Source organism: Drosophila melanogaster, chromosome X (genome assembly GCF_000001215.4).
Source record: "Drosophila melanogaster chromosome X".
Taxonomy (NCBI): Eukaryota; Metazoa; Arthropoda; class Insecta; order Diptera; family Drosophilidae; genus Drosophila; species Drosophila melanogaster.
The window spans coordinates 11,149,101-11,175,546 of NC_004354.4; the positions used below are offsets into that span (position 1 = coordinate 11,149,101).

At 43.4% G+C, this 26,446-nt stretch overlaps 6 protein-coding genes across 15 annotated transcripts, besides 1 other annotated feature; 2 read left to right on the forward strand and 4 right to left on the reverse strand.

Annotated features, from left to right (window-relative positions):
- The first annotated feature begins 222 nt into the window (after positions 1–222).
- Lint-1 (l(3)mbt interacting protein 1) lies at positions 223–3,492 on the forward strand. Of its 4 annotated transcripts, none has more exons than NM_001298184.1 (4): positions 223–751; positions 825–860; positions 1,536–3,027; positions 3,138–3,492. In NM_001298184.1, the coding sequence occupies exons 1-4, from the start codon at positions 614–616 to the stop codon at positions 3,278–3,280; spliced, it is 1,809 nt and encodes a 602-aa protein (NP_001285113.1). In that variant the 5' UTR covers positions 223–613; the 3' UTR covers positions 3,281–3,492. The 4 variants fall into 4 exon arrangements, with proteins under 4 accessions (NP_001285113.1, NP_001259441.1, NP_001259440.1 ...); NM_001272512.1 differs by having other exon boundaries at positions 344–751; positions 825–1,104; NM_001272511.1 differs by having other exon boundaries at positions 344–751; positions 825–1,014.
- Positions 3,384–4,890, reverse strand: rtv (retroactive). 4 transcript variants are annotated; one of them, NM_001298185.1, is made up of 3 exons: positions 4,793–4,890; positions 4,517–4,727; positions 3,384–4,260 (listed from the first exon to the last, which is right to left on the reverse strand). In NM_001298185.1, exons 2-3 carry the CDS (start codon positions 4,575–4,577, stop codon positions 3,866–3,868), a joined length of 456 nt encoding a protein of 151 aa, NP_001285114.1. In that variant the 5' UTR covers positions 4,578–4,727; positions 4,793–4,890; the 3' UTR covers positions 3,384–3,865. The 4 variants fall into 4 exon arrangements, with proteins under 4 accessions (NP_001285114.1, NP_001259442.1, NP_572693.1 ...); NM_001272513.2 differs by lacking the exon at positions 4,793–4,890 and having other exon boundaries at positions 4,517–4,605; positions 4,688–4,727; NM_132465.4 differs by lacking the exon at positions 4,793–4,890 and having other exon boundaries at positions 4,517–4,702.
- A 172-nt stretch (positions 4,891–5,062) lies between these two features.
- Positions 5,063–5,108: a mobile genetic element.
- A 212-nt stretch (positions 5,109–5,320) lies between these two features.
- Positions 5,321–15,570, forward strand: Dlic (Dynein light intermediate chain). Of its 3 annotated transcripts, none has more exons than NM_167274.2 (8): positions 5,321–5,565; positions 5,934–6,128; positions 11,961–12,151; positions 12,218–12,618; positions 12,683–12,912; positions 12,986–13,097; positions 13,169–13,354; positions 13,416–15,570. In NM_167274.2, the coding sequence occupies exons 2-8, from the start codon at positions 6,037–6,039 to the stop codon at positions 13,683–13,685; spliced, it is 1,482 nt and encodes a 493-aa protein (NP_727501.1). In that variant the 5' UTR covers positions 5,321–5,565; positions 5,934–6,036; the 3' UTR covers positions 13,686–15,570. The 3 variants fall into 3 exon arrangements, with proteins under 3 accessions (NP_727501.1, NP_572694.1, NP_727503.1); NM_132466.3 differs by having other exon boundaries at positions 13,416–14,096; NM_167276.2 differs by lacking the exons at positions 5,321–5,565; positions 5,934–6,128 and adding an exon at positions 11,353–11,448.
- Positions 7,576–10,660, reverse strand: CG32668 (uncharacterized protein; the record flags this gene model as incomplete). Its single annotated transcript, NM_167275.2, has 7 exons — positions 7,576–8,472; positions 8,537–8,767; positions 8,836–9,019; positions 9,084–9,709; positions 9,783–9,920; positions 9,989–10,187; positions 10,260–10,660. 7 exons carry the CDS (start codon positions 10,658–10,660, stop codon positions 7,660–7,662), a joined length of 2,592 nt encoding a protein of 863 aa, NP_727502.1. The 3' UTR covers positions 7,576–7,659.
- A 3,359-nt stretch (positions 15,571–18,929) lies between the features above and the next one.
- Antdh (Antennal dehydrogenase) lies at positions 18,930–19,958 on the reverse strand. Its single transcript, NM_132467.3, has 2 exons — positions 19,354–19,958; positions 18,930–19,274 (listed from the first exon to the last, which is right to left on the reverse strand). Exons 1-2 carry the CDS (start codon positions 19,927–19,929, stop codon positions 19,098–19,100), a joined length of 753 nt encoding a protein of 250 aa, NP_572695.2. The 5' UTR covers positions 19,930–19,958; the 3' UTR covers positions 18,930–19,097.
- A 752-nt stretch (positions 19,959–20,710) lies between these two features.
- Positions 20,711–21,578, reverse strand: CG1394 (uncharacterized protein). 2 transcript variants are annotated; one of them, NM_001298186.1, is made up of 1 exon: positions 20,711–21,578. In NM_001298186.1, the coding sequence occupies exon 1, from the start codon at positions 21,407–21,409 to the stop codon at positions 20,906–20,908; it is 504 nt and encodes a 167-aa protein (NP_001285115.1). In that variant the 5' UTR covers positions 21,410–21,578; the 3' UTR covers positions 20,711–20,905. The 2 variants fall into 2 exon arrangements, with proteins under 2 accessions (NP_001285115.1, NP_572696.1); NM_132468.3 differs by having other exon boundaries at positions 20,737–21,578.
- Between the last annotated feature and the right edge of the window lie 4,868 nt (positions 21,579–26,446).

Genomic DNA, 26,446 nt, shown 5'->3' on the forward strand with positions numbered 1-26,446 from the left:
GCTCTGTCAACAACACCAAACATAAATGACTTTCATGGGTACTTTTTTGTATAGGCTTGTTCATATTTTGACCCATAAAAAAAAAAAAAATAATAAAAAACTTTCCAATGTTCAAAAATTTCACCGTTCCGCCATCGACTCTAACTCATCGACGCTAATTTGATGGTCTTGCGTGCATTTTGGAACACTAAATAACGAAAAATTAATTTTTAAAAAACTTCCCCATGTTCAAAAATTCCACCGTTCCGTCATCGAAGTTATTGACGCACATCGTCCTTATTTCTCCAAATTCATAATTAAACGCATATTAAGATTAAAAATTCGCTACGAGAACGAGCACATGTATTCATCTATCTGGCAACGCCACCAGTTGATGCAACACATTTTTATCTTAAATTGCGAAGTTCCTCGGCCAGATATCAGTTACGAATGTAGTGATCAATCTATCACATTTTCTAACCACATTCGGTTTCAATTCCCACCCCACTCCCTTTCGAAAATTTGCCCAAAATTCCCACAAGTGCATCAATTGCAACGCATCCGAAATCAGTCGCGTGCGTGATTCGTACGATAACCGTCGTTATATATATAGCGTCAATATAATCGGAACAAGATGAGCAAGTACCATAAGGAGCGCAAGTACGCCAAGTTCAGGTACTACATGGAGAAGTACTACGTGCTGCCGCTGGAGCTGAAGAACGACATCATCTACTGCCAGCGATCGCTGCGCGATTTCCTCAAGGTTCACGCGGTAAGTGCACCATGGCTCCTTGGCGAACACCAGTTAATTTGTTTCCTTTGTCTCTGTTCTCTCACTTACGCAGTTGGTCTCGGAGGTCTTCGATGAGCAGGCGGATGCGGTGGGTTTAATGCCAGAAGACTGCAAGTCTTTGTCCTTTGTTCTCTACGCCACGAGAATTCCCGATTCCCCAGGGTGAAGGTGTTCGCCCGTAGAACACCACCCAACCCCCCTCCCACTACACACAACCAAAAAAAAAACCAAAACAAAGAACTGTATGTAGATGAAGCTATGAAACGTAGTACTTAGTTTAGTTTTTTCATTTCAAAGAAACTGATGTACTCGCGATAATTTTCTAGAGTTGGGTTAGAAACATGAAAGAGGCAACTGCGTTTTAAGCAAAACTAATAATGCACAAAAATTGGGTCAAATGTTTTCATTTCCAAAGGAACCACGTTCGCATCTCTGAATTTTTTCGAAATTACTTTCACTTTTTTTTGAAAAGAAGACATATGAGAATTATGTATATGACGAAATCCATCATCTATATGAGCAAATATTGCTGATTTCTTAACAGCATTAATGCGCATATTCTTTAATGCCGCTTTATTTCAATATTTTTCCAACGTGCATCCTTATCCATCAATCTCAACCTCATTTGTGATTGAAATGTATTCCCTTTTTTGCTCAGTGCTTGTGGTCATTAGCGTTTTTAATGGCCATTAGCACCTGTGCAGCTTCCACCTAACAATCCCAGCCACACCTAATGTGACACTCACGTTCTTGTCGTCATTAGGATCCAGTGCAGATGCGTCGCATCTTGGACGAACTGGAGGAGGAGGTGTACGAGATCAATGCCGAGCAGCAGTTCCTTCTGCTACGCCTCAACGATAGCCTACAGGAATTCTCCGTGAAGCTGAAGGAGAACAACATCATGTTCCTGCCGGACATCGCCCATGAGTACGTTTCCGCCCAGGTAGTGCCTTTGATCGTCGATCCCAACTATAAGATTATGCCACAGTCGGTGATGGCTCGTGATACCGAGGAGATGCTTATTCGCAAGCACTTCCTGCTGAGCCAGGACGATGATTCTGGTATGCCGCCGCTTAAGCTCAGCGAATTGGATGAGAATATACCATTGATGCTGGCTCCGCCGGTTAGGGGATTGGGTCAGCAGATCGCCGCCGTTAAGCCGGAGCCAGAGTGGCTCCAAGGCGATGAGGCGACAGTATCAGTGCCACCGCCGCCGCCACAATCGAAGTCGAAGCTGATGAAAGGGTCGCTGGATTCGACCCCGGCCAAGCGAGAGAATATCAGCCGCAGCTCACCGCCGCCCTTGGCGCCTATAACCCAAACCGTAGTGGCTGAGTTGTCACAAGTACCTCCATCACCACAAGCAGAATCTCCACCAGTAAACTTTCACGTTGTGGCCCAGAGTCGCAAGAACTTGCAGCAGGCATTGAGAAGGGCCAGAAAGACGAAGCAGCAGCCACGTTTGTTCGACGACGAGGAGGACCTGGAGATCACCAGTTTGCAGAACGATCGCAACAAGAACAGAACCAGCGATGGCAAGGGGACACCGCCATCGCTGGAGCCAACGAATGCTGCCGCCAATCAGGCAGCCAAGAAGACCATCCCACAAATGTCTAGTCAGGGGATGGCGAAGAATAATACCGCGAAGAGCAAAAACACGTGCAGGAAATCCTCGCCAACGCCCACATCCAGTGGACAGTCGCAGCCAGCGGTATCGTCATCCGGCAGCTCCGATGATTCCAGTGCCGAGCTGCAGCAGGAGCAGCAAAGACGCGTCGCATCCGCCGCCCAGTGGCGCGATGAGCCGCGCGAGAGCCGCACCCAGCCGGAGGAGTACGGCCAGGAGACGTTCCTCGGCCTCTTTGAGCTCTACTCGCCGGAGGTGCTCAAGAAGCTCAGTCAGCGCCACTCGAAGCGCAAGCGTCGCACCGTTCAGAATGCCAGCGGAGTGGATTTTCACTATGGCCAGCAGTTGAATGCCGTGGACGCGTTAGTCATGGGCGTTCGTGGTCAGAAGAAGACCAAGGAGAAGTCCGAATTCCTGCTCTCGCCGACGGAAAAACGTTTGCAGGCCAACTCGAAGAGGACGTACACACGCAAGAGCAAGTCGCCGGACGAGATTTCGGAGAAGAGCAGCGCAGGAGGAGGATCTGGCGCATCGGGAACTGCGTCTTCATCAGCCTGTCAGCATAAAGACGGCGGTGCCTCCAAGTGCCGCAAATGCCGCGAGTGCCGTGAATGCAAACGTCGTGTGGGTGAGTCATCCACCAACCACAAACTTGTTGAGTTGGTTTTCTTAAATTCGTATTACCCATTTAATGATTTTATTAATATTTTATTGTTTTGCTTGTTTTTTTTTTCCCAGAAACCGAAGCGATGTACTGCCACTTGTGCAGCGGATTATACCACATGGACTGCCACGAGTTCACCAAAAATCGCCAGCTGATGCAGCTGCAGAACTCTCGCTGCCCCCCATGCTTGCGCGAAAAAGATAAGTTGGAGAAGTAGTGCGTTGCCAAGTGAGCCATTGATGTTAAATGTTTCTCATTCTTGCATAAAGGATTGTATATATTTGAATCAACCCTAGTTGGTATGCTGAGTTCGTGTTTTTATATTAAAATTTATTATTACTTAAATGATTATATGATTATATAAATGATTATTATATTCTTATTTTATAAATATACTAATTAAAACGAATGGATATTCTATTTGCAAACAAAGAGAATGGTGTTACGCAGCAGGAGTGATTTAATTAGGTATATGAATAATATTCATATTGTTTCTTTTTCGCAAACAATCGAGTCTGTTCCACTGATAGCTGATTGACCCGAAGTCGGGATCTATGCCATATATAGCCATAATCAATGGTTACATATTGAATGTAAGTACCTTATTTGCGATCGGAAAAATGATACGAAAAAATGCACGAGTAAACGGCAATAAAATCTTAAGCAGAGCAAGAACATTCGATTTTAAGTAATAACAAAAAATTGTTTGTATTTATCGAACTGTTGATATTACATTGAGTGTTGCTGAGTATTGGAAGATGTATATACACATTGCCGGCTAAGAGCACAGAAAGCAAACAGTCTAGTTTCGCATCCGCTGGAGCAGCCAGGAGCCGAGCAGCGGCAGCATGGTGATGAGGATCATCTGGGGTGCACTGGACCAGCTCCTCGCGCCGTTGCACAGGTCGCCCTGGCAGAAGCACATGTACACCTTCTTATAGTTGTAGATGGTGTCCGCACAGCGATCCATGTTGTCGTCCGGACCGCGCTGCACGCACATCCGCTGGATGGCCAGGTCGTAGTCGTCGATGGCATAGGTGCCGCCGCCCTCGATCACCTTGCCGCACCAGCCGCTGGCGCACGGGATGGCCGCCACTCCCGGTTCCTGCTCCACGTCCGTTGCATTGAAGGTGAAGGGGTCCTTGCAGCTGCCCAGTTCGCCACGGGATCGGCACTGATAGCAGCGGCGCAGAAGGCCTACAATTGAAAGTTCAAATATTTAAAATTTAAAACATGGTTTTACTGAGCGTTTAAATCTAAAAGTGAATTAAAAATGAAAATTTTAAATAATATGCAAATGGAACAATTAAGCAAATAACAATACAACGGAAAAAGTTAGTTTTTAATTTGATTTCGCCGTTTTCCCCATGTGAAAATCGAATTATATCTCTCTCACACACACACAACACATATGCAACTTAAACAAAAGACTTCAACGAGAACACGAACTCACCATCGATTGAAACCAGACTTATGAGAAAAATCACAGCCAGTAAAAGGCTCGTAAATTGCATGGTCCCGTCTTCTTATTTCGCCTACTAACTAGTCAATAATGATAATAATGAATAATAGTAAATATATGTAAATGTTAAGTCAAGGAAGTTTAATCGTGAATTAGTGTTACCAGGCGCTGGAATTCCAGCGAATCCAAAAGGTAAAAAGCTCTGCAAAAATAAATAAATACGTTATTTAATATAAATATATGTATATACATATATACAAAAATTACAATTTTATCAACGATTAATTATTTCAAAAATATATTCCAAAATAATGCTAGCTAGATTAATTTATCGATAGTATCGATACTATTGCATGCTTGCATAAGTAAATGCTAGAATTTTAGTAGATACCAGAAATAGTAGCTTTGCCACAGCGCCATCTGCTGGAAATGCGATCAAAGTTCACAATGAGATTAAAGCGACATCTATGAGCAGCGTCAAATCGTTATTGGAATATTTACTTTTTAATTATTAGTTACTCGTTATTCGAAGTAATTTAACGGGTATCTGATAGTCAGTACCTCCACTAAAGCGTTCCCTCTTGCTATCATTTTACCAGCCATATAAATAAATAAACGCCGGGAGAAAAGTACAAAAAGAAATACAGAATAGTTACAAAAGTGATTGTTGTGGGAACGGTATTTCCCGCACCTGCTAGTGCCAAGTGTGACCATACCCGGGTCACCATTTGGTATCGGTATTTTTTGCAGTATTTTTACACGAATAATTGGTGCGAAAGGAAAAGCAAAGCAAAGCAGAAGTGAAGAAGAAGAGCAGTGAAGAGGAGAGGCAGTCAGATTCGACGACGCAACGGCGCTGAAAAAACTCCAGTGGAAACGCACACGAACGCGGCTCTTCTCCACATAAATATACATTATATTATTTAAGTTTGCCTTGTCTAATTGAAACGATCGAAAGGCTGTCCAGCGGAGAGGACGTGCGTGAAAATCCAGGGCGCGAGTTTTCACTGGAGAGGAGAGCGAAGAGCGTGAGAAACTGCGTACGTAGGAAACGGAATAAAAAAAGTGGGCAATCAGAAAGGAGGAAAGAAAGAAAATAGAGTGAGCGAGAGAGATAGATTGAGTAGAAGAGGAAATTTTGCGAATTTGTCAGCAGCTGTGCGTCGTAACTAAAGCAACAGAATTGGAAGTGAGAGTGGGTGGGAGAGAGAGCGTGGTGACAAATGCATAGAGAATTAAACAAAAATAATACAAGTGCGCAGCCTTGCAGTAAAATTATTTAAATAGACTGCTAAATCATATGCAGCCGACACCTGGCAGCCGTCTCGCTCTGTCGCGCATGTGTTTGTTTTTGTTTGCCAACTGTTTCTCATCTTCCCTCTCTTCCACTCTCCCTCTCTCTCTTTAGCACTCTCTGTTGCAGCGCCAGCACATCCCGTTTCCCAATTGGACCCAGCCAGGAGTGGAGAGCGTTCCAATAGGAGCACCGCAGCTGCAGCACCAACAACAACATGGCGATGAACAGTGGGACGCAAACGAATGCGCTGACATCATCCTTTACCATGAAGAAAAAGGATGCGGCCGCGGAAAAGGAGAACCTATGGTGAGTGCAATTGCAGTAGTAGCGACTACTTCAGCAAGTAAACCTCCCAAAAAGGGAACACAACCCCAATTGACATATGCGTAATCCCCCAAAATGCAAGCACCAAGATAACTCAAGATATAAGATCAGTTACCAAAAAAACAGAAACTATAGAACAAATAAGTAGGTAGGTAGTTCGAGGTGGAAAAATATGAAATTTGAACCATTATTGTAATAATACTTAACTTTCAGAGCATGTAACTCTGTACATTACAATATGATATCGACAAATAACTACCCAATATGCAAAGTGCAATAAAATTTAATCTCAAACGAGAGAATCTGAGAAGATAAACAAAAACAAAGTTCGGAGAGGGCGCTCCATACTTCTCTTCAATTTGTTGATAACTTTCTTTTAAAATGACGTTCGCTAGTTGCTTTTTGCCACCACTACTACTACTATTACTATCTTCAACTTGTGCCCGTTGGTAACTAATACTACTCAATTTTTCGTCTTACACTTTGTAATTTGCTTTCCGATAGCCGGCAACTCCCATTTTTTTTATTCTATTTTTTGGAGCCGCAAACCAGCTGATTTCATTGGCATGTTGTCATTTCTTTTTCTACCAATATTCCTCTACTTAACCTCAAATGTTGCAAAAAAGAGATTTGCAAGCTTTTTAGCGATTATTAATTATTAAACAAAATGCGCGAATAAATAGTATTATAAAAAAACGACAAAGACAGCGGTAGGCGAAATAAAGAGGCTCACAAAGAAAAACAGAGAGGAAAATGATAGGGGAGAGAGGGCGAAAAGAGCAACAATGTGCGGGGATGATTCATAAATTCACTGAACAACAAGAAAAAGCAACAAATCGAGGGCAGCGTTTACCATTTTTTTCGCTTTATCAGTTTTTCTACACTCATACCTATAAATAAAACCCAGCTTAATGGGCCGTCCGCCAATAAGACCGATTCCAATTGGAATCCAAACTCGGCTCTAAGATGTGCGTGTATTGGTTTCAGCTGGTGTGTGCGTGTGTGAGTGAGTGCAAACGATGTTGTCATCACCTGAATATGTCGTTTGGCTTAAACAACACTAGTTAACATAATTTACCAGTAAAATACGGAATAGCAGTTGTCCAAAAAATCGATGGAAATCGAGATTTCTTTAGAAATCATTTGATATTTAGGTTTCAAATTAAACCGTACTTCTAATTAAAACTAACTACTGTCTTAAAAATATCGGTAGTAGCATTGTATTTCGATCCATTTCGAATACATTAGGTTTCCATTAAAAAGCCCAAGTTTGTAGCATAGTGTCTCGAAACACTAAGAACTTGAGATAATCATCATTGTTTATGTTTTGGAGCATATAATTAGTTCTCGCTTCGAAATCCTATAAACATCAATGTTTTACTTGTTAATGATGCTACAAAGGGCATGTCATTTCGAAACATTTTTTATTGGCTTTAATAATTTGTTTTAAGATATTTATCGAATAATGATGCAAACCACATAGAAACACTAAAAACTATTAAACGAACTGATACTACATTTCCTCGATAAATACATCGTTATCATCTTCGTTATCGGCATTTTGGGGTAGCGATTGCTGCTGCCTATCGAAGTTGTTTTGGATGCGTTCTAGCAAATCAGTGGCGACCAGTGCGAAATCCTCCCACAAGGCATCGTGCGCTTCCGGATCCGTATCCGATGCATCCAAATCCTCAGCTTCCCGTTCCGGATCATCCTCGTCGTTATCGTTATCGTCATCGCCGGGTGATAATCGATCCTCATCGAGATAATCGGCCAGCAGATCACTTACTTCATCGAGTATATTACTACTCTGGCAGAGATTTGCCGCACAATGGCCGTCGATGAGAAGATTCCAGAGGGCCTGGCAAACAATGTTGGCCAGAAACCAATCCTCCTGCTCCAGGGATCCACGCAGCAGTAGCGACAGCAGCTCGGCACCGCGCAGTTGCAGAAAGGGACCTCGCTGTTCGCCATCGCCCAAGAGGTTCACCAGGACACCAATGGCACAGGTGCGCAGCTCATAATCCTGGCCAGCTGCCTGCTTCGTCAGTTGCTGAACCATCAGTGGCAATCCACCGGCGGCACAGAAACAACGACGCGCCTGCTCGTTCCTCGTAAGGTTACCTAACACACGGGCCAGCTCCACTTTGGTCACCGACGTCTGACAGTTGCCCAACACCTTGGCCAACGAGGCGGACAGATCGTCGATCAGACTCTGCAGAGATCCCTCGGCCAACGGCTGCACAGCTGCCTGTTTGTCCTGGTAGAAGCACAGATTGTGCAGGGCTCCCAAGGTGGCATGCAGAAGCTCCTGCTGTTCCGGCGACTAAACCATAGATAAGCAAGCAAAGCTATTAGTTTCTGGCTAGGATTATGCACCACAAACTCACCTTCTTCTTGGTCAACTCCTCGCTGGTCTTGCTTAAAAGCTGCAGCAGCACGGCGCCCAAAGAACGGACATTGCCCAAGCCTGCGCCCACCTCCGGATTTACACTCATATTGGCCACCACTCGTATTAACTTGATTTGAGCATCCAAATGGGCCACACTGCTGGGTGAGCGTTCGTTCAGCTGTTCCAGGACATTTAGAAGATACTCCATGGCCACATCGTTGTGAAAGTACTAAAATGGAATAGTAAATTGAGCTTATTCCACTTCAAACTGTGACTTAAAGTAGTTAAAAACCCCACCTGTATGCGCGCGGATTCGTGTTTGGCCAGTATATTGCCCAGCATGTAGCCCAAACGACTTAGAACCGCCAAGAGACGTTCACTCCACTGCCCACCTCCGGCACACGAGGGACCCAGGAGCAGGCCAATTCTGGCAGCATAGTTGTGCAGCGTTTCACAGCAATCAGAGTCCTCCGAGAGCACACTAAAAATTGTAATAATCACAACTCAGTTAAATCATTCGCTAAAAGGATGAGATGGAAACCCACCTGAGTGTGCGCACCACATTGGCTTGGACCTCCAGTTCGCCCATGGATACCTCGGCCGCTCGAATGAGATGTGGACATGCCAATTGCAGTTGGAGCTGCAGACGCTGCTGTTGCTGGGAAACATCTGCCAGAGCCCTCATGGCCGCCGACAGTTGATAGAGAGTGTGTAGCGGTGGACCCTGTAAGCGTTTGGTGGCTCCCGCCTCATTCAACATCTGCAGGTGCAGGATCATCAGCTCCACGGCGCCATGGCGAGCCAGGCGGGACACCAACGTTTGCTGACCCGTCAATTTCCTGGGACACAGCGAAGTCGATATGGCCGATAGAGCGGGAGGCATTAGAGCAGGAATGGGGAGCGATTGACTTTCGCCGGAGGTCTCCAAACCAATCCAATTGCGGTTGAGGGCATCATCGCGCTCCTGGGCACTGCTGGCGGTCAGGAAGCGTATGCAACCATAGGCATAAATGCAAGCCTCTGGCTCATCCAGTGGCGAAGCGTGTCCCAAACCATCGATGAGCAGCTCCAGCACGTCGTGTTCGTGAAAAAGGGCGTCATGCTGCTCGTGCCTGGCCACCTTGAAGATCAGCTTGCAGGCACCCGTGAGATTACTGCCCGTCACCCGAAGCTAAAGCGATTTGAAAGTAATCAAATAACATGGGGAAATCCAGAGTGGAATGTCTAAATGGATGATGACTCACAGCCAAAACCACGCGAGCCACGGCCAAAAGGACGCGTGGTGAAGTGCATTCCACCAAACCGTAGAGTCCTCCTAGGATGAAGCCACGCTTGTAGTTGCGCTCCTGCTTTCTCACGCGTGTATAAAGCTCCTGGAGGATCTGTGAGCAATACAATTAATAGTCGAACCACTTGCTCTATTGAACAAAATGATGAAATACTAACTGACCGCATTAATGTGCTGCACTGTCTCGTCGCTACAATCCTTCAAACCACTGTGCTGCTTGAGCAGTTCGATCAGTGTTTCAGTGCTGGATTGACAGAGCAGAGCTCCATTCCGGGTGGGCATGGGTGTGGCGGATACGGAACCCGATAGAGCCGGCAACTGGCGGGGCGTCGATGGTTTCTCGTTTTGCAGATAACGCATGCTATGTGAGGCCAGAAGAAGAATGGAAACGGATGAATGACTGTGCCATGGAATCCAGCAATGGGTAACCTACGAAAAGGCACTTGGTGGCCGCCCAGCCAGGGCAACTTTGCCGTACAAAACTCGTCCGGATTCACGGGGCGTAATGGGTCGTCGAGTGCTGACCAAACGAGCACCACCGGTGGCCAAGAGTGGAACGGCGTTCACCGATTCGCCGAGGAACATCTTGGCCTCACTTATGAGTTCCGCGGATGTCTTGCGTCTGCCCATTCCACTGGTGCCACTGGAAACCAGGCCCAGTTTGTTTAGACTTTGTTCACTGGCATGCGGCTGGTGGTGGCGCATCTGGTGGTGCTTCGCCAGCTGCTGCTGCCTGTCCGATTTGTCCGAGTCCGCCGGCTGCTTGGCCATCTCCGCCGGATTCGCCTGAGGACGTGTCTCGCTGCGCGAACGTCGCCTCAATAGCAAACTCATCCTGGATCGTAATACTCCAATATGTTAATATTAGGAAAACTGTGCAACTCTCGACCAGCGCGACGAACAGTTCTCGATGGACTCCTCGCAGGCAGCGAGGAGGTTTGCCTGGAAATTTTACGTTTCGTTTGGCTTTTTCGCGTGCACCATGCCAACGGGCTAGCACTCCACCCCAGCCAACACCTCTGCCCCAGCGAAGGAGTCCACCAAATAGCCACCACCAAATGGAGAACGTTAAAGCGTTCACTTACCACTGCCTGTACAGTGGCACGCAGGTGGTCTTTTGTCCCAAAGTGGGTCAACGCAATGGGAAAGGATAAGGGTAATTGCATGGAAGGCTGTGGGTTTTGATTGGTTCTCGAAAATAATCGAAAATTTAGATAGGAAATGGTAGAAACTAATAAGATTTGATGGAATTTATTTAATGAAAAAGTATATATTTAAAAGGCATTCCATGTATCAACAAGAATAGAGTGAACTAAACACACTCTTTATGTCTTTATATATGTATGTGAAATAATAAATCCCGAACCACTGTGCCATATTCGTACGTAAATGAGAAAGCGCCGCTTTCAATAAAGGAACCGACCAAAACAAAACAATCGCCACGAACTCGAAAAGTGCTGCTCGGTTGGGCAATCGATATTCCCCATAGTATAGTCATAGTCGTCGTAGTCTTGTGGAGAAAGCGGGAGATACGGCGGCAACGTGCGCGGAACAGCAGCACATTCTGTGGTCGATTTGCATGTCCTGGATGGGACAGGACCGGACATTGTGCTGGAGCAGCAGTATTCCTAACCATAACATCCACAACAATTGAAAAATTATTTAATTGGTCTAATTGAATTGCCAGACATTGTCTAGCAACGTTTCGAAAATCGCATGCAAAACTATATATCAAATATTGACGCAGTTTCGAAACACTAAAATCGAGCACGAATGGCTTTTGGGGGGGTATAAATTTGAGAGGCGTGGCTGAGCATATAATAATGGTGCTGGGGGGGCTCCATTTGGTGGTCCGCCAATTAACTTGATGGCCGGAATGTTGCGAAAAGGGAAATGCGAATGAGTGACGGAGCTCTGACCTGGATACGATTACGTGTGTCAGCGGAAAAGCTATGAAAATGAGTGTACTTCGGGCAATGCCCAGAAGTCTGGAGATATGAAAGACTAGGAACATAGCTTTTTTCAATAGGTCAAACTATGTTTTTCGGGGGATTACTTTGCTGAACAACCCACTCATTAAATTTGAACAAACTAAGCAAGTTGCATTGATAAATTTCGAATTTATTTCTTACAGGTCGGCGATATTGAATGAAGTACAAACACAGGGCAGCACAAAACTTCCATCAAACAAATCTGTACTAGTATTAGGCGACAATGCCACCGGAAAGACGACACTCATTGCCAAACTGCAGGGCGTCGAGGATCCGAAGAAGGGTTCCGGCCTGGAGTATGCCTACATTGATGTCAAGGATGAGTACAGAGACGGTGAGTGATTTGATATCTGTTCATGTTTTGCAACTAGTAATTGATCTTATGTTGCTTCTATTGCAGACATGACGCGTTTAGGCGTTTGGGTCCTGGACGGTGATCCAGGACACACAAACCTGCTACACTATGCGCTCAACGAAACGAACTATGCACACACACTCGTCATCCTCACCGTTTCGATGACGCAGCCGTGGGGCTGGCTGGAGCAGCTAAACCATTGGATCAAGGTCCTCGGCCAGCACATCGATAGCCTGCAGCTGGACGCCAAAGAGAAGGAGGCGGCCCGCCAGCGACTGACCACCACGTGGCAGAGCTACTGTGAGGTGGGCGACGATCTGGATCCAGGCTCCCCCGTCAAGCGGACGATGCGCAACAACTCGATCGACGAGGATGACCTGCTGCCGCTGACGGAGGATGCACTAATTACAAATCTGGGCCTCGACATCGTTGTTGTGGTCACAAAGGTGAGTGCGGCATGGAAATATTGAAAACTATTGTGATCTTTAATCTTTGGATTTGCCATTACAGACGGACTACATGACCACGCTAGAGAAGGAGTACGAGTATCGTGACGAGCACTTTGACTTCATCCAGCAGTGGATACGTAACTTCTGCCTGCGGCATGGCACTTCGCTCTTCTACACGAGCGTCAAGGAAGACAAGAACTGTGATGTCCTCTACAAGTATCTGACGCATCGAATTTATGGTCTACCATTCCGTACGCCAGCGCTAGTCGTTGAGAAGGATGCGGTACTCATGTGGGTGTCCCTTTACTCTGTTTTGCACTAGTTTGCCATAATAAGCAATTTACTTATCTTTGTATCCCAACAGTCCGGCTGGCTGGGATAGCCTGAAGAAGATTAGTATTTTATACGAGAATATGCATGGAGTCAAGGCCGAGAATCCCTACACAGACATTATCAAATCGCCACCAACTAGAAAGGTACGTTACTTCATTCATTCATTTGCTAAAATGCTATGAAGCATAACTTACATATTTTACCCCTCTTCCAGGCGGTTTCCAATCGCGAGGCGGAAGTGCAGACGGAGGATGAGCAGGCATTCCTGGCACGCCAGCAGGAGATCCTAAAGCAGGGCGACCAGGTGCGCGGTGAGTCACCACTGCGATCGCAGGGCGTAGGCAGCAATAAGAGCGGACCCCGAACGCCCGGCACCACCGGACAGAGTTCGCCCAAAAAGGTACGTACGCCTAATGCACATCAAAAGTACATAATTAGCTCATTCGTGGACCCATTTTCAGATTGATCCCAAGCTGACGCCAGCAACGCCCGGCGCCGAAGGCGTTCTAGCCAACTTCTTTAACTCGCTGCTGCACAAAAAGTCGGGCAGTCCGGGTACCGGAGGTCCCGGCGGAGCGGGTAATCCGGCGGGTCCGGGTCGCACTGCCAACGGTACGGATGCAGTAATGACGCCCGAAAAGCTGGCCGTGCGCACAGATGCGGCCGCCGAGCTTGATCGATTATCGCGCAGTGTGAAAAAAGAGATTGACATGTCGCAGAGTGAGTGTTGAGCCGTAGTCAACCAGGAGCAGCAACACACACACCACAGCAGAACAGCAACAAGAGAACCACAACAACATGAGAACGTTATTTAAGCATCAAGTGAAGGGTAGAGACTCGTAGAGACTCGTTGAGAGTCGCAGGATAGCTGGATAGCCGCGAAAGGGATCATCATTGGGAACAGCAGTGCTCGATCATTCAATGGTCCGGTAGTTGGTGTACGGGCTTTTTTATCAGTTTCGCAAGGGGCTAGCTTCTAAGTTGTTAAGTTGTTCCACGGAACGTGATCAATGCCCAGAGATTGTTCTTCATAACCAATTCAAAACTTTTAAGGTACTCATTTGATGGGTTCCATAGCCACTAGTGATTCTTTTTACGAGCCTTCTGCTTTATACTCAAACACTTTCGATAAGAAATTTAACAAAAAAAAAAAACCAAGGGAAAACTAAACAAAACGAAAACTAGGAATGAGAAACATAACGTTGAACAAGAGTTGAGACATTCGCCACTTAATGGATAAGCTTAGGAAAAATGTTTTCTATTTGAAGGAGGGAAATTGTCTGCGAGGCATCTTGTTGTGCTCCTCCCAGCGCAGCTAGCTCCGCTCTGCATGTGTTTAAAGGGCCTTGGCGAGATGACAGAGAGAGAGAGAGAGAGAGATAGAGAGAGAGAGGATAATGATAATGATAATGGTAACGATAATGATAACACTAAGGATAAGTATAAAGTGAAGTAGGTTTTTTTTTCGTTCGCGGGTCCACACACACATTTGTATAATAAATTATTTAATGAGCTGTAAAATGTAATTAACAAATGGCAGACAAACGAGAGATTCGAACACGATTCAAGATCCCTGCGATGATGAGTATGGCTTGCTACTAGCCTGTATGTACTTTTTAATTATATTAATTATTTACACACACCCACTCACACTTGTGTCGATTCGGTAGGCGAGACGTTTACATTAGTATTTATACCAGGAGACTTTGAGGCGCTCCTCAATTGTCGTGTGCACATTTTAAGTTTGCTTTTGTTTCAAATCCAAGCACAATCCAAACCTATTCCAAACGATCCAACCAACCAACCAACCAACGAAGCCCATTGTAATTAATTTTATGCCTCAATCCCTTCGATTTTAATGTAGAACTCTATCGTTATCCGCCCCAGAAGAGCAACCGCAGTCCGTCTTTATTTTAAAGCCAGTTTTTATTTAAGCCATTTTAAACGAGCGTGCACCACGAGCGGGTACGCATGCATGTGTCCTGATCGAGGAGACCAAGTTAGGCCAAGGCTGGATCGCATATCGCCAGGCGAAGATTACTCTATTTTACTATGATTTACTTACATATATGATTCGAAACGAGAAGTAGCTTTCCTTTTGCCATATGTATTCCACCAAATGTATGTATGCTCTTCTCGTCTGGAGATATAATTTCCATAATATTTCACAATTTTCCACAATTTTTCATATCCTCTCCACTGCTCTTCCTACCGCATTCAACTCTTTGCCTCTCGCTCTATGCCGTGTGTCGTCAGAAGCAACCACAAAAAGCAAAATATATATAATTAACAATACATAAAAACGGAAAAAATTAACTGAATGATTTGTGCTACAGAAACTATTTTTATGTATAAATACAAAATAATTATATTAAATATATTGTATAACATTATATATAAATATATAAAAAGAAAACCCAGAGCAAATTAAAAACCTTGTGCAAGCGAATTATTTAAACAAATTGATCGGTATTCGAAAACTCCCAAACAAAGAACAAAGCTAAAAAAACACAAACACACACACACACACAAAACTAACTTAATGTAAATTAAACACACACAAAATATAGACAACAAATCAGCGTCGAAAATTGCAACAAAAAAGTAAAATAATTTAAATAAATTTTCCAAAAACACAAAAAAATAAATCGAACAAAAGGTTGTTTCAATTGTGAGTTACTGAATAAATTCTGAGATGCAATATATTGCATAGTGACGAAGGGGACCTAATAGTTTTTGATAAGCTGCACTTTTATTAGTCATGAAAGGCTCGTCTGAACGAGAAAGAAAATGCAGCTAGGTATTTTCATTTTGAAAGTGATTTCTACAATCATTTTTTTACCCCCTTTATACACTTGGCTAAATTGTGTACCACATCTATGCTGATAACTATTTAAAGCTATGAAGAGGAAGTTAATTAAAATTAGTATAAGTAGTATAGTTTATGTGATCAGCAATTGGGTAATGAGTAAATAGGCCTTATGGTAAGGTATTTAATATGTGAATGGTGAGCGATTCTGGATAGTGATGATGAGGTGGCTCCACCTGTTTGTCAATTCCCCATTGCTCCCAGTTTCCTCTGACTATTTGCTCCGAGTGCATGCGTCTATCGAAAGGATCCAAGGACCGCGAGGAACAGCTGGCAGCTGACTTGGCTCCCCTGCCCTTCCCTGCCAGCATTGCCTTGATGGCTCCAAGGATAACACTTTGCTTGACCTTCTCCCAGGATGTGTGTGAGCTTGAGTGTGTGTGTGTGTTGGAGAGAGCGCGTGATAAATGATGACGCCATTCTACCTCAATCTCTGCGCCCTTTTGGGTCCTTTGGCTTACTTATTGTTTCAGCCCGCATCCTTTGTGCCCGGCGACAGTTTTGCCAAGTTCCATCCCCTTCCTCCCACCACTGGATTTTCCCTCGCACGTGCTCATTTTCCTTATTGCCCAGCCTGACTTAGCGCCTTTTCTGCCAGCCTCGATTTGGCTCAAAAAAATATTGACATTGATTTTGATTTCCTTTTTGCGATTTGATGGCTTGCCTCCTGCACGTACCATAGACCATATACCATATACTATATGCCATATGCCATATGCCATACCATCTAACATTTACCATCTACTTTTCACTGTGTGTGCCACACAGTAACAAAGGATTCTGCTGCACCAGCTGCCAAATGCCGCGAGCTGGTTGCAAACTCGTATCAAAGATACTTTTCATATTAAAATTATATGAGTTTCAATACTTATGCCACTTTTGGGCATTTCAAATTGATATAACTGCAAGTTAAATCCGCCAATTTGGTGCATATTTAAAGTAAATATATTAAATTAAATTACAGATGGATGCTAGAATGTATCTTTGGTAATTTGTTGATTAAATTAAAATGTACTTTCCACTTTTGTAACTTTCAGTATGCATAATGGATTAATGTGGTCCACTATATATATAACTAGATCTACCATGTAAACTGCGAACAAGTTAATAAACATCTAATGCATTCTGACGTGTAATTTGATAAAAATTAACCAGCTTTTTAAATTTGCCATTCATTAAATTTTATTGCACTTTTTTTCGATTTGCGCTGGCTTTTTGTTTTTTTTTTTTGTTTTTTTGTGATGGACAGCGAATAAATTGGCAAATAATTTATGCATACACAGACGGCGCTGCAGCGAATAAAATGCAAATCAAATTTTACACAATGTAATTAAGTTGCATTTTTCATTTTTGTTGTTGTTTTCGTTTGGTTCTATACAAATCTAATAATAATTAAGCATGCCAGAGATGTGTGTATCGGTTAATCGAACAAAATGCATTTACAATACATAAATTCTTGTGCAAAATCTTAAATATATTGCATTTTTTAGGTGCGAACCCATTTCTTTTCGCTTGAATCGTTAAACCAATTAATCAATTTGCGTTTGATAAGCATGCGATAATCCCACAGCTAATTATAATAATATCCATCCAAGCTGTTGTTTTTTTTCTTTTCATTTCCAACACGAACGCGTCTTTCTAGCTGAGTTTTCATAATGACAGCTTAATTGGAATTGGATTCGGATGCGGAATCGCTCGGGATGTGTAGATTGGAGTCTCTGGAAGGGGGTAGTATGTAAAACTTTTGACAGCTGTCGAGGCCATCAAAACAAGTTTGATAAAAGAGCGGCCAAAAGACGAACGAGGCAAACAAATAACAAATAAATGCGCGGAGGATGAAAATTTATCAATCTCAAGTTTCGCAAGAAAAACAAATGGCTGAATAATCGTGGGCGAGGGGGAGGGGGAGGGCAAGTCCATGAGGAAGCCAATAAATTATTTGCATGCCATTTGCATGGCTAGGAATATTTGATTTTTACCCAAATAGAAATGCCAGTATTATTTAAATATTTATTTAAATGAATTACGCATATTTAAGGAATTTTTTCTCATTTTATTATTACCTATTAACGTTAAAAAACAACTGCAATTAATAATGCTACATTTTCTAACTTCAGCAATTCGAAACACATTCCTTTTAGGTTTCCCAATGACATTTTCTGCCAGCGAAAAGGCCGAGGAAATTGTTTCATTTAATTATTTAGTGCGGTCATCTTTTGATCGAAGTCAATTGGAATTTGCAGCTGCAATTCATTGAGAGCAGTGTTTACTTGGCTTTAATAGACTTGGCCAAGGATGCTCCATTGTCCTTGAAGCGACTGGGGTCCTGTTTTATGCTCTCCTGCTGCAGCTAGCTCCATCGCATTTGTCTGACAAATTGAGTTTCCGGACGGACACCAACTCGGAAAAAGCGCAAATAAAATCAAGTGTGTGGCCGGCAGCAAGAAATACACTGTAACATAAATAGTCTAAATAATCATTGGGCATTTCCTGTTAATATTCGATTTTGCTGTGCCAAGTTTCAGGCAGGCACTTTTCATAGCAGTTTGGTTTTTCTTCGAACAAAATTCGCAGAGCGATTAGTATTTTTTCCCAGTGCACAGGAAGCTGGAAGAAGCGGAACGCTCTAATGACTCGGTTTCCTCCTCGAATGAAGCTATTGCTCGAAGATGCCCAATTGCACATGACACTCTTTGACCACAGAGAATTCCATTTGTGCAGGATGGCTTGCTTGCCTTATTTTCCCATTTATTGCTCGCCTTTTCTGTGTCAAATTTCAATTGTGCTCTTTTTTGGCCAGCTAAAAAAAAAAAAAGAAAAAACAACAAAAATTGTCAATTAAAGCCATTAGGGCCATTGGCAATTAGTTGCCAGCCAGCCCCATTATGCGGAAAGTCATTTGCCATTGCTCGCATTTCCTATATAGTAAATACATACGTATATATGTTTACCATACTTTTTCACTTACGGCTGGATTTTCAATTTTCCGTTTACCCATGGAAATGCATTCCCATTTATTTATCGCATTCATTGCATGTGTTGTTACTGCTCAAGACAGGGAATTTCAATTTCAAATTTAAGTAAATTAAACCGACTTACTAAATTTAAATTTAAATAGTTTTATTGCAACGTGTATAGCTTAACTGTGAATATTAAACTGTCTACGAAAATTGTGTGAATATGGTGCTTCATATTTTCTGTCACGGCAAAAATATTAAGATGAAGAGGAAAAATACAAAAAAAAAAAAGAACAGAGCTCCTGAAGCTCCTCCGCCTACATGGTCTCGCCAAGTGGCTTGATGATCAGCTCGTGCACCTGGACATGTGGCGGTGTGGCGATGGCGTACAGCACTCCCTGTGCGATGTCCTCGGAGTGGAGCATTCGATCCTTGATGGCCTCCCTAATGCTGTCCGGCACGATCTCCGTGTCCACCACGCCCGGACTGACGCTCTACGTTGGCGGAAAAAGCCAAAAAGGGGTTAGAAAAATGTTCAATCCGAAGAAAGTGGAAAATGGAAAGCGAACCAACCGTAATCTTGATGCGGGTGCCCAGGCCGAAGAACTCCTGGCGATATCCTTCGGCCAGCGCTGTAACTGCATGCTTGCTGGGCGGATAGACGTTCACATCGGGCGCCACGCCCTCCGTGGCCGTCATGGTCTTGTGCCCCAGGATGCTATTGATGAGCACCACATGGCCGTCGAACTTGCGCTCCCGCATGGAACGCACCGCTCGCTGGGTGCACAGCACGATGCCCATGATGTTCGTCTGCAATACCTGCTGCATTACGGCCGGATTCATGTCCACCAGATAGCCGGGTTGCAGGGTGCCGGCATTGTTGACCAGCACATCGATGGCGCCCAACTTTTGGATGATCCAATCGAAGGCCTCGTTTACGGAACTCTCGTTGCCCACGTCGCAGTAGAGGGCAAAAAGTTTGCCGCGCTTCTCCGCCGGCAGCTCCCTCTGCAGCTCCTTGACGCGATCGACACGTCGGGCCAGACCCACCACCGTCATTCCGGCTAGGACCAGATCCTTGGCTATGGCCGATCCGATGCCCGAACTGGCGCCAGTGACGACGGCCACGCGATTCTGCCAGCGTTCCATGATTTTCGATTGCGATTTCAACGATGATTACTCGAATCTCGGCCAGAAGATCCACTTTATATATCGCTGCGATGGTTGCGTGCGCTCTCCAAACGAGTTCTAGCCTAGTACACTGAGAGAAAAGTTCGAGCCAAACAATAGAATAAATATATAATGACTTGGTAACATTACGATTATGCTAAATTCATGTAATTTTAGTATAAATCATCGAATCTTTTTTTAAGAATAATTTCCCAATGGGCATACCCATTTTTTTGTAAGTGCATCTCGTTAGCGTGTTGAGAAATTGCCATCTCATCACTGTGACAATCAGCCACGCCCTGTGATACGACAAAAGGGGCGGCAGGCGTTGTATTTGCATAGTTAGAAACGATGAAACTTGTATTGTTTTTTGTACTTTACAATGCGAATCTCAAGAACATATATTTATACGAAGTGCTCAAGATAATCATACGGTGGAAAATTGGGTCTATTAATCTTATAAATGGTTTGCACCTAGTTATTTAAATTTGATTTGTTTAAACTAAATAGAAAAATCGAAATATTTACAATGTAAGCTTGATTTGTGCTTTAATTATTTGTATAAAAAATAAAACTTCAATATTTGACTGCCGAGTGAAAATAACAATAGTAACCTTTGCCATACATCACATTTTGCCTATTTAGTAATTAGCATATAAAATATATGCGATTTGAGTTTACAACGCTCTTCTCACATTCAATTTGCCGCACGTTAACTCATCTCTGTATTTATTAATGCAATTAACCCACCCACCGATTTGTGCCAACTGATTATTTTCATATCTTATGGATTTATGACATTTATTTTATACATTTTCGCCAAGTACGAGTCGTTTGAGCTGCACAAAACGGACGTTTGGTTCGAAAACTAATTGTGTATGTATATGGCCCATATGCGATTCACTTTAGTCGTTCGGTGAAGATGCTCGTGCTGTCATTGTTCGTGGCATCGATCCTACCAGAAGCCACCCTTGGATGCACTGCCTCCGCCGTAGTTCATGCTCATGTCCATGCCGTTGTAGGCGCAGAAGGCTTCGCCATTGTCGATGCACGGTTCATTTCGTCCGGGTATGTCTCCATATATTGAACGGTCCACGGGTGGCGGCACTATATGCTGGGCTCCTGTAATGGGCATGCCACACGACATGGCACCCGGCATGGCACCCGGCATGGCACCCGACATGGCACCCGGCATGACGCCCGGCATGGCACCCGGCATGGCAGCCGGCATGCCACCGGCTCCTCCGGCGTATGGTAGCATGGAGTGTGCCTGAGCTGCGCCCTGGCTAGGCCAACCTCCTAGTCCGCCGGCTGATCCTAATCCTGGTGCTGCTGCTGTTGCTGATAGTGGTGGTGGAGCGGCTGCTCCAGCGGCAGAGTGCTGCATGAAGTCACCCATCTGCGGATAAACGGGAGCATTCAACGGCTGGCCATTCCAGTACGAAAACGAATTCGACATATTGTGAGTTGCGGTTGAGTAAATCCTAAATACAAATAATTTGGGAAAGTGGTGAAAAAGAAACAGTTTTTCTTTCGATTTTTTTTTTTTTGACCAAATAAAAGTTGTACAAAATTTTGCTCCGCTGAACGGTGTTTACTGTTTGGGATCTAAAATATAACTGATAATCTGGAGCTCCGGCTGGGGTACCTCGATTTTTCGGCTTGACATTTAATTTCATGGATATGTTGATTGGAAATTTTTGGAAATTTTTTTTCGACCGATTGCAGTTGGCCATGAAAATACATACGATATTAAATTGATTGTTTTACCTTGGCACATATTTTAGGTTTAGCTCTTCCATAAAATGCCTAAGAGTAAATATATTTTCTAAATATTTTGAATAGCAAATTATAAGTTACCATAGTATATATGTACATCATCGTAAAATATTTGATTTATTAACCTGACATAAGATTGTTCATAAAGGTTTTTGTGCTTCTAATTCAGGTCATTCCGTGTTATTTAGCATACAATTTTATATTGTGATAAATGACATTTCTTTTTATTTTCATTTCATCTTTTTGCTCTTGAGTCTTGATTCCTATTTCTATGATTTTTTTTTTTTGGTTTAGCCTTGTCGGAAAATGGGGGCGGTGGGCGACCGAGGGGCGTGGCATGGCCAGCGTTGTGTTTAATTTTTGAAAAAGGACGCCAACTGTCGTGATGCAGCACAGATGATAATGACGAAGACGCGGCAACAAACGTTTATTTACACACTGGGTATTAAATGGGTATTAAAGACTTGGTACCATAAAATAGAAATAAAACATTGTGCATCTAATTACTTTGCTAACTATAAAACAATTATAAAACTGCATTAAATTCGATTAAAGTAATTGAACATTTTGGCAAATATAAGCAATTATATGCTATTTCGTGTTTAACTTTCAACTTGATCTTATAGCCCATCTAACACGTTTTGATTCACACATGATTGGCATTTAAATACGGTATTTTTAAGGTTCTCACCCTCTTGGCCATTCACATTCCACTTGATTCTTGTGCCAAGCATAAAATGCAAAACACTTGAACTGAGTGAAAACGAAGGCGAAAGCAAAATAAGCAACAACAAAATGTCTCATAAACCAACCAGATGCAGTGAAAGAAAATTCATACTAAAAATATATACATATATAACAAATGTACAGTATAAATTATTACTTTATAGTTCTAGTTGACAATAAGGAATTAAATGTTTCAACATTGCGTATGCTTAATATTCAATGCTGATATTGCGTATACGCAACGTTGGCCGCATTTTATTTTTAACTGTGCCTGCGAATATGAAGAATAAGCAGTAAGCTGAGAGAAAAATAAAAGAACGCAACATGGCAGGGTGTTGATAATGATAGCAAAGACAAAGGCCCACGCCTAATGGGACACGGAATGACGACTGAGGGGCGATGATGAGGCGTTGGCCGGATGGCAGGATAGCTGGATGCTTGGATGGTTGGATGGTTGGATGACTGTAAGGCCGGGTGACCATCCGACTGTCATGCCCACGTCCTTGACGCGCTGCAGTGGCGACAACGTAGTTAAATTGCCTGTCCTCGGCCGGCGTCAACATTGTGTCATTGCTAGTATTAAATCAGAGCCAAACAAATGATGATACATAAGTGCGACACAAGTGCGCAAAAAAAAGAAAAAAATATACAAACACAGCGAAGATTAACCGAAATGCTGGGTGGGAAAATTAAAATTACAGCACATAGCTTTGGTGCACTGAAAGAAAAATCCAGCACATTTTAATATTCAAGGTTCTTACTTTAACTATATAGTAGTTAAATTGCAATAAAATTGAAGTTATTTAAACCGATACTATTATTTATGACTACACACTGTGCACTTCTTGTGCAAAGAAATTTGTCTCAATATAAATTATGCTGGAATTCCTCTGGTTTTTCGTGTCTTAAGCGCTGTAAGTGATCAACTGAGTTCATATTTCAACGCCTGACCTTGGGTCATTCCAAATTATGTGATGCCAACTATGCCGGATGGGAGACTGATGGGCCAGGGCAGCTGGGTTGGCGAGCTGGTAACTAGAAAAGGGCAGCGGGTAAAGCGGGAAGACAAAGAGGCCAGTGCATAGCATAGTTCATCAAGTTTGCAAACAAACGCATACCACAGTCGGACTTCAAGGAGGCGAAGCGTCTCGAGGGGGGTGGGGGACTTCGACTTGGGTCAAATATGTTAGCAGTTGCATTCTGTTTTGGCTGGGAACAGCAAACATTCAAGTAGCTGGCAAAGGACAAAGGACCAGCACAGTGAGCCAAAATGACAAAGTAAATATAGTAAGGAAAAAAATTGACTTACAGATTAATTACTAAGTTAATTCGGTCTTTGAGACTATGTATGCAAAGCAGTATTGAATTTATAGCAAGCTTCATAAATTATGGAACTTAACCCATAGATTTATATGACTTCCTCTTAGTAAATCTTCACCACTGTAGCACAGTGTAGTTTTATCGCATTACTACAGCCGGTGGACCACTTTTTCTCTCTCTTTCCATTCACATCTACCTATTTCTTTCTCCGCCTCTGTCTGTTCGCCATGGGTTTCCTCCCATGCCATTAGCAAAAATGGGTAAATAAGCTTAGTTCAACTCTACTTCGAGTGGCGACTTTGGTGGGTGGGAGCGGGATGGCAAATGGCAAATGGCGGGAGCGAGATGGGGATAGTTGCAGGGCAAGTGGCGGGCGGGCGGGTGAAAGTGGTGAGAGCACTTGAAAAAGTGGCAAAATAATTACCGATAACACAAATGCCCAGGCACCGATTCCGAACGGTTGAACTTTTTTCCGTGTGCCCGCCATTTTTCCCGCCCTTTCATCGCAATTTTCGCCCGCCCTTCCACGTGGCTTTTCCTGCTTTTCGCCACCCCCTCCCCCCCCACACCCAACTCTTTCCTCTCTCCTCGCCGATTTCCTTTTTTTTTGTGTTTCGCTTGTAGAACTCTGGCTTACATAAATTCAATTGTGCGCCGCTGCGAGTGTGTTTGTGTTTGGCTGTCAGTGCAGTTAGGCTAAACCGATTTGTCTCATCCCGCCTTCACCCGGCGCACTTTCCCATTTTCCGCTCACGATCCTGAATTTCCCTGCAGGATATGCGCTGTTTTCAAGAAGTTTTCGATCAATGCTAAAATATTGAATGCCTTATGTTTTATATTTTATTTGTATTTAAAAGAATTGAAAAGTAATCTCAATCTTTGGATTTGTTTCTAATACTATTCCAAGGTGTTTTTAAGTGGAATTTTAAATTTACCTTTTGTATATTAAAACTATATGAATCTGCTTTATTGATTGAATAGTTATTTTCCTGATATGCAAACATAATACTCCGATTTCCTTCCCCAGAGTATTCACTCCATCGGCGTTGCGACTTTGAGGACAGGCTTTTCACCAGTTTTTCCCAACCTTTTTTTTTTTGTTGTTTGCACTGACCAGTTGACTTTGCTGCTCTCTGCGTCAATTGATGGCCCTCGAATGGACTGAACTCGAGCGGACTGAGTGGGGTCTTGAAGCTCTAGTCCTGCCAAAAAAAAGAAAAAAAAAATGAAAAAAAAACCGAAAAAAAATATATCAAGTATCGTTTGTCAAGTCAGAGCCAACATTCGATAATGTTAATTTGCAGTGGTAAAATCCAGTGAATCCGAATATATTGGGCTAGTAGTTAAGCCCAGTTGCGGTGAACCCCTTAATGACTGCCGTCTAATCACTCCGCTTCGGTGGAATTTTCTTGGGCGGATTTCTGGTCTCTCCTTGGTGCCTTGGAGCGTGGATTCTTACCGCATCACATAGCCATGCCAATTTATTTAATATGCCGTACGTGAGCTTCCGCTTGCTGTGCTCTTCAGCCCACGTTTATGGCCACTGACTCTGATTCTCGTCCTTTTTTCTTTTTTTTTGTATCCTGGCCAGCCTGCCCGAATGGCCTTGTGTGTGTTTTTACTTTCTCGCATTTCATTTCATTTCATTTTACTGGACGTTTTCAAATTTTTCACTTGAGTGAGCTTTAGCAGGCGGTTTCACATCTTTAACGATGTGCAGGCGAAAAAAAAGTAAGAGCGAAAATTTACTGCAGGAACGCAGAAACAGGAAGAGGACTCCGAACTGACTGTCCGACCATTTGTAATAACCAAAGCCTCTGGGGAGACTAGCATGTGAGAGGTCCAAAGCTCCTGCACTAACAGTTGGGCACGAAAACGTATGTGAGTAGTATTGTTGGCAGTTCAAAAGACATATAACTTTAAAAAGCACTTTAAAAAGAGTAACTTTATTTAGTACGTAAGTAAGTAATTAAATTGTCAAACAAGTTGCAAAAGAAACAAAAGAACAATTAAGAGTGTAATTATTGTATAATGATGTTTGGTATGTATTTGGTTATTAGTAATATTAAATATCCAATTGTTGATGCAAGAAGTGTGCACGATTTTCTCAGCGTGTATGCTCATGTATAATCAGCTGTTTGGGCTATCCTAGTCTTCCGGGCAGCTTACAGCTAAAGAGGATTCCGGCAAGGACGCCAAGACCAACGCGGCGAATTGTGTTCGAGTCGCAGCTCATTCGTCCTCATCGCCATCAGTCTTCTTGGTCCTGCTCAAAAAGTGAACCCAACTTGGTCCAAAATCCAAGCCAAGTCCGACCTCGCCTCATATGCGAGTCTTTGTGTTTGCGCATTCAAGTGGCGTGGTGCGACAGCTGTGTCGTATACCCATCTCCATCCTCATCTTCATTCGCATCCGTGTCCTCTTTAGTCCAGTCCTCCCTGTTGGCCGGCAATCCGCGCTGGACTTAGAACCACAGAGAAAGAAATGACACGGCTAATTGTTAGCCGAAATGTGTGATCATTCAAAAGCATTTACTGAGGGGAATTCAAAAGTTGAAATGGGTTTTTTTTTTAAATGCAGGTCAGTAATATTTAATGCATAATGTTACATAAATGGTTGATCCGTTTTTGTTGACCAGTGTATATGTATATATGTTTCTCGCAACGCTTTT

Coding starts and splice junctions, on each gene's coding strand:
- Lint-1 (NM_001298184.1), top strand. CDS start 614: ATGAGCAAGTACCATAAGGAGCGCAAGTACGCCAAGTTCAGGTACTAC. Junction 752..824: donor ATTTCCTCAAGGTTCACGCG/GTAAGTGCACCA, acceptor TCACTTACGCAG/TTGGTCTCGGAGGTCTTCGA. Junction 3,028..3,137: donor TGAATGCAAACGTCGTGTGG/GTGAGTCATCCA, acceptor TTTTTTTCCCAG/AAACCGAAGCGATGTACTGC.
- Dlic (NM_167274.2), top strand. CDS start 6,037: ATGGCGATGAACAGTGGGACGCAAACGAATGCGCTGACATCATCCTTT. Junction 6,129..11,960: donor GCGGAAAAGGAGAACCTATG/GTGAGTGCAATT, acceptor TATTTCTTACAG/GTCGGCGATATTGAATGAAG. Junction 13,098..13,168: donor AATCGCCACCAACTAGAAAG/GTACGTTACTTC, acceptor CCCCTCTTCCAG/GCGGTTTCCAATCGCGAGGC.
- CG1394 (NM_001298186.1), bottom strand. CDS start 21,409: ATGTCGAATTCGTTTTCGTACTGGAATGGCCAGCCGTTGAATGCTCCC.
- Antdh (NM_132467.3), bottom strand. CDS start 19,929: ATGGAACGCTGGCAGAATCGCGTGGCCGTCGTCACTGGCGCCAGTTCG. Junction 19,275..19,353: donor GCACCCGCATCAAGATTACG/GTTGGTTCGCTT, acceptor CCGCCAACGTAG/AGCGTCAGTCCGGGCGTGGT.
- rtv (NM_001298185.1), bottom strand. CDS start 4,577: ATGCAATTTACGAGCCTTTTACTGGCTGTGATTTTTCTCATAAGTCTG. Junction 4,261..4,516: donor AAGTCTGGTTTCAATCGATG/GTGAGTTCGTGT, acceptor TTTCAATTGTAG/GCCTTCTGCGCCGCTGCTAT.